Below are 9,801 nucleotides of genomic sequence, written 5' to 3' on the forward strand. Positions count from 1 at the left end.
TGTGGGATTATTGTTGGAAGTGATTAGCAAAACATCAGACAAGGACAACATCCTTCATCCTCAAAATTCCTCGTGCTGGTTGCTGAAACTTTGGATTTGTCCTGTGTCTTATTTGGATTAGAATTCATGTAGACTTGCTTAAATCATGCATTTTATAACTCTTTAAGATACCTTAGAGGCTTCTGGAAAGGTGGATGACAATGGACTTGTATTTTGAGACTAAGAGTGAGAGGAAATTGGAATTAAGTTTTGTTATTGAACTGCATTTGCAGTTAATGATGAAGAGGCAACATTTGCAGAAGACTACAGTACTGTGAGGAAATTTGAATGCAGTTTATCTGCAGTATATTATTACTTGAATTTTAAAAAGATACGGCAGTATCATCTTGTGCATCTTGCTGCTAAATGCAAGTGATGCATTTGGAAGTATTAATTTAGTCATCTTTTGTGTTGCTCATTCAGCTTATTGGCAATCAGACATTCTAATTCCTTGAAAAGAAACAGAAGCACTGAGAAATTTGTGGTATTACTTCAAAGACGACCTCATAACAATAAATACAAGGAAGAGGAAATTTGTATTTTTGCTTACAAAATTGTATTCTTTGTACAATAGCAAATTTTTTTCTTTGTGAAAATGTAACACTACTGAAGCAAATCTTTGGGATACACTTGTCTCATTGGACATCCCCAGACCTTGTCAGATAAATATCTGAAGAAAAATATTGCATGAAATCTCTTGAGAATTCCCACGTTTAGGTTGGTCTGAGGCTGAACTGATTATGAGATACCCTGCTTTTTCTTGCAGAATTCAGAATTCTTGAGAAAATTGGAGATTTGACTTTCTATTTGATCTCTCAAATGCTGTGCTTTGATATTTCTTCAGGAAAAAAAGGATAGCCCAAGTCAGGTTCTTGAAAAATCAAGCATAAACTGAATCATTTGTTCCCTTCCTCAAGGAGGAGGCTGTGGAAGGAGAGCTTTCAAGCTAGGTGAGCCAGGAACAATGGGACAAACACTTGCATACACACAATTAAGCAAGAACAACATATGGTAAAAAAAGTAACAGAACAGAAATTTAAAAAAAGCTGTACATCCTTGAAGCAGAAACAGGTGCGTAATGTTATACCATTGATTGTGGTTGACCAACCTTCATAATGTAGAAGTAGGTATGAAATGCAGTTCCCGTGATATGGAAACAAATCTTACCCTCTTCATGAGAATATGTTTGAAGATTACCTTACTGATTCAACCTGGAACTGGAAAACCAGCAGCTTGCATATTCTGTATTATAATTTCATATTCTTAGTGTAGATAAGATTGTGTTTGTATACCACAGCTTTCAATAGAGAATTCGGGTTTTAAGTGAGCTCTATCTCTTCATATTTAAGTGGATGACAGTTTAATTTCTGTGTCCTTTTTGTGAAGGATGTGTTACAGCTAGTAAAAATAATGATGATACATTTACTGCATGCAGTTTATCTATCATCACATTGCATCTCGGTGAACTAAAAAGATAGGGCCGACTTTTTTCAATAAAAAGCATGTAGTTAGCTGAAACACCTTCTAAAGTTTTGGAATATGCTTTATCAAAGGGGTCATGTAGGGAAGAACTTGTGTGGATGTTTTTACTAAACACTGACAGTGCTGAAACAGTCCTTCTGCAAATACATTTGGCAATATATTGCAGTCACAGGCTGCTTAAAAGAAAACTTGACTTTGCTTAATAACACTGTAAGAGGTGGTGCTTACCTTTGAATGATTTGATACACAAAGTAGTTTCTGTAATGAATAGTTGATTTATTTTTTTTCATCAGAAACAGTTGCTTCTATGGAGTTACAAGAGGAAAGAACTGATTGTATGTTTCCTTAAAGTGAGTAGAAGAATACTGCAAGGCTTTGTTTCAAACAGGGTGAATGTTTTCATGCTAGCTACTGGTAGAAGTTACATATCAAAACATGCAATTACTCCTTAGACTTTTGAAACATTATACATCACTTAATATCTTTAATTCTTTGCTGTCTTTAACATTTAGTACATCAAGAATCATGACATAATTTGGGTCATATATAATCTGTCTTTGAAACCAGAACCACTGAAATGATCTCACTCTTGACTGTAGATTCTAGATGTAGATATCTGAATTAATTCCTTATGATTTGATATTTTAAGTAGAAGCTGTTTAAAAACTGTTTTTCACTGTGTATGTAAAACATACTGTGTGTACTACCTCCATTGCAAAGAGACAGTGCTGTGCTCCACAAGTTGTGTTTTGGTTTTACTCTATTTCTCCACATTATTTTCTACTGTTGGACCTTCTATGTTTTTTGGTCTCTGATCACAGTTACTGAATCACTTCGTAATAATTCCTTCCACAACATCTGTGTCTGCTTCTGGCAGGTAGATTAAATAATTTTTGTGCATAGTGTTGTAGTGCTGGTGTTTGATATAAAACTGTGGTAAGACTTGTGAAGAGTGTCCGTGTTGAATACAGAGGCAGGGGATAGAGACCTTGGTGGTGGTCAGGGTATGAAAATATACTTCTTGTGAAGTAGGTGCTGTACTGTCTATTTATTGTGCATACATTTCTGAGTTTTTTGGATATATTAACTAATAAGAAGGTGAATCCTGGCTGGAAACTCTGTACTTCTTCTGAATAAGTGACCAAAATTGGAATTAACCATATGTCTGTAATGCATCTAGTGACTCCGTGTCTGGAGGAAAATAAAGCTATGTTAACTTCTTTATGATTTCAGTTATGATTACTGGCCTGTTGGCTGTTTGGTAGGCAAAAGTACATCTCAGCAGTATATCTGATAAGTATCTGGGCAGCACGAGGTGTCTTCTATCCTGTTATTGACCTACTAATGCTAACCTTGGTGTGAAAAATACTGTGTAATAATGTCTAGTGTAGATATAGAGGTGATATGGTGGTCCTCTGTATGCATATTATAGATCTATGAAGAGCTCTCAAATGCTAGTGCCACTGGTCAGTTCTGCATGTTGCTTCCTCCCTCAGGATGGGAGGACCAAAGTCTTTCCCTGTTTTCTGTCATGCACTCTTAATGTGAGTCAGAAATACTACCTTAAAAGAAAATGGCCAAAATAGACTGAACTGTATCCAAGTCTTTGGAGATACAGCTTTAATAAAAACTTTTCAGTGAGATAGAACATTCCATGTAATACAAAATGTTGGGTTGCTAGGTGGCATGATTTGCTGTTAATTTTTCTGGATATTTGGCATGTGAAATATAAACATTATGAACAGATACTTCAGTGTCATGAGTACAGAGTGAAGCTGGAAGTACAATACTTCTAGGGAACCAAAAGAAAGATGTTCAACTGATGCACTTTTTGCGTTTGGATCAGGAGTGCATTTCTGAAACATTTCTCAAGCATTCCTGTCTACAATGATGTAGTTTGCATTGTGGAGTAGTTTTGGACTAAATGAACTATACTTCTTTTGTTTGAAATTAAAGTGGAAGATGCCTTCTGAAGTCCACCTAACACACTGTAACTGCAAGCGTGCATTAATTCTGTGGGACCAGAGTAGAATGATTCTGAAGTGTACAAGGGAGAAAAAAGAAAGCTAAAATACTTATAATATGGAAGTTCAGTCCCCATCACCAACTGTTTTGCACCACGTATCTACCAAACCTGGTAGTATGGTTGTAACCTTAGTAATTTCTCAGGTGTACTAAACCTTACTTTTTTTCTCTTTTCAGGCCAGTATGGAAATCCTCTAAATAAATACATTAGACATTATGAAGGATTGTCTTATGATGTGAATTTGTTACACCAAAAACACCAGCGTGCCAAAAGAGCAGTATCGCATGAAGATCAGTTCTTGCACCTAGATTTTCATGCTCATGGAAGGTTAGTGATGCTTTAAGAGGCATTTGTTTTAAATATTTTATTCGTACATGTGTTTTAATTATAGTGAAATGTAAACGGTGAAATACAGTCAGCAAACTAATGTTAGCTAGAATACATTAAAATGCAGTGCTTGCAGTTTCTGTGAAGTATTTGCTCTTGTGCCCAGTATAAGTTTGAAATTGTTGCTTGTAATCACTCGTTCAAACTTCTGGTGGTAACTATTAATGCACTTTGAAGCTTAAACAATGGAATCATACTGGGAACAGAATGGTTGTTGATTCTGAGTTTATAATGTAGCTTTGGCATATTTTTTACAAAAATTATGCAAACTGCCTGAGGAGATTTTCACTGAGAAAAAGTAAAATTTCAAATTGCATTTGAAACTACAAAATAGGCTGGAAAAGTGTTCCATTTTGTGTGTAATGGTGCCATCTGTTTTCTGTGCTATTGTGGAATTTAGCAGTCATTTCACATGGGGGAAAACATAATTGCCGTTACAAGACTTGCTTTGCCTTGTATTTAACAAGTGACTGTAAGATCCAATATAAAAGTTAGATATGCAGTGTGACCAACTGAAGTATAATTTGTAGGTTTTACTTAGGGAGATCTCTTTGTACTTTAGAATTGCCTGCTTTTTTTGTATAACCAAGGAGAAACAGGAGGAAAGTTAAAATATTTGTGTCTGATTCATTGATTTGCAGCACCACTGTCAGTATATTTTAGGAGTATGTAATGCCCCTGCTTTACTAATTATTTCAGTTACAATTTAAGTATTTAGAACTTGCTAGCCAAATGTAGAAACATAGGAAGTTTGACAGAGTGAAGGTAAAATGAGGTCTTCTGAATCTGTGTTTGGAATATTGTTTTATGAGTAAGCGTTCTGTTTCTGTGCCACCTTGTAATTTCTTCAGGGAATGAAGTGTTGCTACTGGAGGTGTATGGTGTAATGACTGAATTTCAGTGCATGTTCCAAAAGGTTAGCATTAGGATTGTATTTGTAACTACTGTAGAACTGCAACCCAAATCCTGAATTTGAAGTCCTGTCCTTAAAACCACATTTTTGGGTCTGATTTTCAGTCCACAGAATTTTATTATTTAGAGAGTCATATTGCTGCTGTGTCTGCTGTATCTTCACAGGCAATCTCTAGGCTTTGCTATTAAATTGTTTTAATAAACAAGACTGCAGAGTAGAGCGTTTCAGAGGCTCCTCATACTGTAGACCTCTCCACTTTACAATTAAATCTTCAGCAAGGTTGCAAGATGGTAACGTTTTAGTTCCAGTCTAACACTGCCACTCTTAAGATGCAGGCTGATGGTTAATCTAGGCTTACTGAAGTGTGTACTACTGCAGAGGGGAACAAGCCTGACCGCATTCCCAGCATCATCTTTGTGCTAGCGCTAGTAGTCTTAAACCTGTGCAAGAAATAGGATCTGGGAACTGATCCAGCTGAAAATTATTTGGCAAAAAAAATGAGTATGACTTGAAGGGGTGATGGAGGGGAGGGTAAGATGATTCTTTGCGGGAGCAGTCCACATTTCAGTCCACCTGAGCAGGTTCATCTTGTCATTGGTAAAGATCCCATAATACTGTTCTGTAAAATAGAGCTCTTAGCTTAGCCTGTGCATTCTATCTGTGATAATAAGGTGGGCTGAAAATCCTTATCCTATAAAAATGGTAATTGTACCTACAATAATGAGGTCTAAAAAAGATTTAATTTCTTACTTCATGGATCTTAGTCACACCATACCTTAGACAAACAGGTTTATAAAGATTTTGGTAACAGCTACTATTAATCATGAAGGAAAGTGTTGGTGTTTATATGTGGAATTGATTCTAAATCCCTATGCTCTGAGGCACAAATCCATCATTAACTGCGGAGGCTGAATGGAAACTTACTATAAAGTTAAGCCAGTCCGTAATTTAGGATTTTGGTAGTTTCCTGTGACACACCTAACACTTCCTGGTAGAAACGGTCGTTGACAGGCTGTAAATTTAGTTCACAAATTCCTGTTAATTGGTCTGAGTGTGTTCTTTAAATATGAATTAGGAAGGATCAAGTGAATTGTGTTTTACTTCATGCAGTCTATGTAGTAGCTTTGAAGATGTGTAGCAGTTTGAAAAACTGTATAAATAGAATTGCCTTTTTGTAGTTGCAGCTAGTTTATTGTGAATAACTATAAGCGGTGTATGTCATCACTGAGAGTGACATTAAAACCTTTCTATCAAATACTCTAATTTGTGCTAAGGTAGGAAATAAAGCTTTTGCAAAATAGTTAAAGCATTTAGGTTTAGCCCATGGGCTCTTAAAGTGCTGTTTTATTTAAATACAGGTGATGAAACTTAAAGTCATTCAGTCAACATGGGGTTTGAAATTCTGAAAACTTAAACCAGATTTTTTTGAATGGCCTTACACCAAATGGTTAGTTAAGACTTCATCCAGGTATAGTGGTTTATTTGTATACAGCTGTCCAGCTTGCCTCTCCTTATACTAAATAGGATACTAATACTTATAATATATAATATAATAATACCTTATACTAAATAGGATACTAAACAGCTGCTACTTATGAGTACTGAAATGGTAGAAGACAACTCAAAACAGAATTTTGAGAAAATGGTTGTCGTCTTTAGCCAGGAAACAATGGAAAAGCTGTCCTAATATTTACTGCTGTTGACTGTGGGAAATGGCAAATGAAGCTAGCTGGATCACAACAGTTCTTATGCTGTATCTTTGATACTGATTTGAACTTTATAAACTTAATCTTTCCATTTGTGCCAGAGGAAGCACCTGTTGGTCACGTGGCTGGTCAAGATGGGAAAGTGATTTGGCTGGTTATTTTTCAGCCAGATTAATTCATCATTCAATTCAGTATATAAGCAAACTTGATAGAAGAAGAAAGGGTGCAGAAATAAGCAGAAGTGGTGAGACGGATGGTGCAATACTACCCTTTTCAGTGGCAGTGCTGACATATGCCAGATTAGCATTCATCAAACTTACAGTTTCATTGTTCAGCAAACGGCTGGCAGCTACGAGTATTTTATGATTGTGTAAGGAGCATTTGTTCTTTTCAGTAGACTGTTCGGATTTAAGAAATGTATTTCATAATACCCTTTTCTTGAAAAAGGAAAAAATAAAAATTAAATACTATATATTTATACCAAGTTAAAGTGACCATTTAACCATGGGCTAATAACAGTTTAGTAATGAAATAGATACTGTAACGATGGAATTAAACCTAAAGCTACCTTTTTTTTTTTTACACCAAACTCAGTAGTTCTACAAATGAGTGTATAATATGCCATCGTTGAGAAACCCTCTTATTTAACTTTCACCTGAAAGTTAAATGCTACACAGTATACTGTTAAGAACAGAAATTTTTCAAAACTTTGGTTGTCGGGTAATCTAAAATACAACTTGTTATGGCAGATGTAATGAATTCAACCAAACCAGCCACTATTCAATGCTGAAACACTCGCTTAATAGGGCAGTTAAAATTGCTGAAACTAAGCTATGGATACCTCTTAATTCTTTTGAATCATAAACAGTGTAGTTTAGATGAGTTGACATTATTGCTTCACCAGTGGTGTGAAATATGCTCATTTCTAAAATGCCTCAAATTGGAAGGAATATGAAGTTTTAAAACAGTCCTGGCTATGTATCATAGTTCTTCCACCTGCCAGTTTGTATTGAGTGGTTTAGTATGAGTTAATTTAAGGTGCCCTTTGAGTCCAGGGAAGGTTCATACAAAGATAATGAATGCACAGTGTTAATATTAACCAACTAAGTTCCTGATATAAAGTAGCTTTCGAACTCACTCCATTCTTTCCCCCACAACCTACAAGCAAAAAAACCCACCCCGAAACAAAAAACAAACAAACCAACCCAGAAAACAAAATACATGTAATGATTCATAGAAGAGCAACGCCTTTGGCACCAGCTTGAAATACAGTGAAGGAATTTAATATGGCATAACTTTCTTTTGCATGTCAAGGTAATGTTAATAATTTTGAAAACAAAGTTGGGACGTTATTAAAATTGACATTCTATTTTATACCTAGTTTTGACTGAGTCACAAAATGTGTACTTGTAACTTGTTCACTTACTGAACACAACCCTTCCCATGCAGAGAAGTTGAAAAGTTGGGGTTTTTTTCACATTTTCTGTATAAACATTTGCAATATATTAATCGTAGAAAGTCTTAAACTGAATTCCTATCAACTGTAGAATGCCAGAAATATACTGGCTATTTCATTCATAGTGATTTCATTTTGAGGACAGGGCTTGGAAAACTTGCCTGACATCTGATGTTCTCTGACCTATACCTATTTACCTAATGACAAAACTCTGAATTCCTGAGACCCTGATACATTTGGAAGAATAAAGGAACTGCATCTATGTAGTGTTTAACTGTACTGTTAGTCAACTTTTTACTTAATGTATTCATAATAACATATGCTTTCCAATTTTTTCTCCATTTGTCCTGTTAATCATCCATCCACACCCACTTCCACTCTTTCTCCTGGATTAGTTGATGACTTTTGTGTAGGAAAGCTGCCTATGCAACTTGAGTGAACAGTTGAATTTTCAAGGGATACTTGAACACATGATAAAACCTGCTTATTACTAAAATAAAGATATACTGAGAACTTTTTTCAGAGGTTTTCCAATGTAGCTACAGTTTTCCTTAGATTTTTACCGAAAACTTTATTTTTTAAAAATAGTAAGTTGTTAGGTTCAGTATATGTTTGGAATATATGGTCTATACATGATCCTTATAATAAGAAAATTCTTACTGGAACTGCTTGCAACATAGCTTCTTTGTAAGCCATACAAATAAAAAGACCTTTCATATGGTTATGCTTGTTAATATTAAAGCATTCACTTGTTGGGTATTGTTAGGTTGTTCTATAAAACCTGAGATAGTTTAAAAATAAGGGCTTCACTAATAAAAATGCTTCTCAGTATTTTAATTTGGGCTTACAAGTCACGCTGCAAAGTCCAGATTCTTTTAGCCCAACATATTCACATCTTAAAAACTAGCTCAATATAGGGTTAAAATCATGTAAATATTAGATTATTATGTCAGTTGGTGCCACTGGAATAACCTATTCTTCAGCCTCCACTACCTTATACCGTTCATTTGGACTCAGAAGTGCTTGCTTTCTTCTACTGTGCTCCAGAATGTGGTGGACTATTACACTGTGTTTTCAGATCAGTCTGCATACGTGCTTGTAGAGATTTGAGTTAGGATAGTCAGAAACTTGACTGCCTTCTAACTAGTGATGAAACACAAACTTTGCTTTCACTGCATTAAAAATCAGTGGTACTGATTGTTTGTAGTGATCCTTGGTGACCATTAGACATTTTCCTTCTCTTGTTTTCTTACTCATCAGAATGTTCTTGCCTACTGTTCTATGTCACTGCAAGGACATACCCTTATATATCCAAAAAAGCACTTGTCCAGCTCTGCAACTTTAAAACTACAACGATAGGTGGCTTTTGGAGGGATGGGAGTTTAGAAAAATCTTATTATCCTGTGCTTTTTGGGTTTGTATGGGGAGGGAAGGAAGGAGAAGAATTTTTGTCTTCCTGGTTCTATATAAAAGGGCTAATAGTATGGATGTGCCTATGTGGCAAGTCCAGTGGGCACCAAGATTTGGTCATGATTACTGCAAATGACTTGATGGCTGAAGCCAGTACTTTCACAAGTGACACTGGATGGAAGGAGTCGGGAAGATGCTGTAAGGCAAGCTTCCACTTGAGGTTGTTTTGCCTGATTATGTCAAAGCTCTGAGAGTAATGTTTGACCAATAAGGAGCTGGAAGAAACTGCATCAGTCTCAGTACTGCTAGTAGTAAGGTCCTGCATGTTACTGCATGTCACATTTTTTTTTTTTCCTGTAGTTAATGAGCAAATTTTCTACAG

General features: G+C 35.7%; 1 protein-coding gene across 1 annotated transcript in view; it reads left to right on the top strand.

The window, feature by feature from the left end:
• Positions 1–3,723: 3,723 nt before the first annotated feature.
• The window catches only part of ADAM10 (ADAM metallopeptidase domain 10), a gene marked incomplete at its 5' end in the record, with an annotated part of 41,778 nt that continues 35,700 nt past the window's right edge, over positions 3,724–9,801 (top strand). The window contains one exon of the mRNA XM_010288525.1: positions 3,724–3,874. Coding sequence (XP_010286827.1) covers positions 3,724–3,874 — 151 coding nt within the window. The remainder of the gene's footprint in view (positions 3,875–9,801) is intronic.

The sequence above is a fragment of the Phaethon lepturus genome, unplaced genomic scaffold (genome assembly GCF_000687285.1).
Source record: "Phaethon lepturus isolate BGI_N335 unplaced genomic scaffold, ASM68728v1 scaffold6426, whole genome shotgun sequence".
In the NCBI taxonomy this organism is placed as follows: Eukaryota; Metazoa; Chordata; class Aves; order Phaethontiformes; family Phaethontidae; genus Phaethon; species Phaethon lepturus.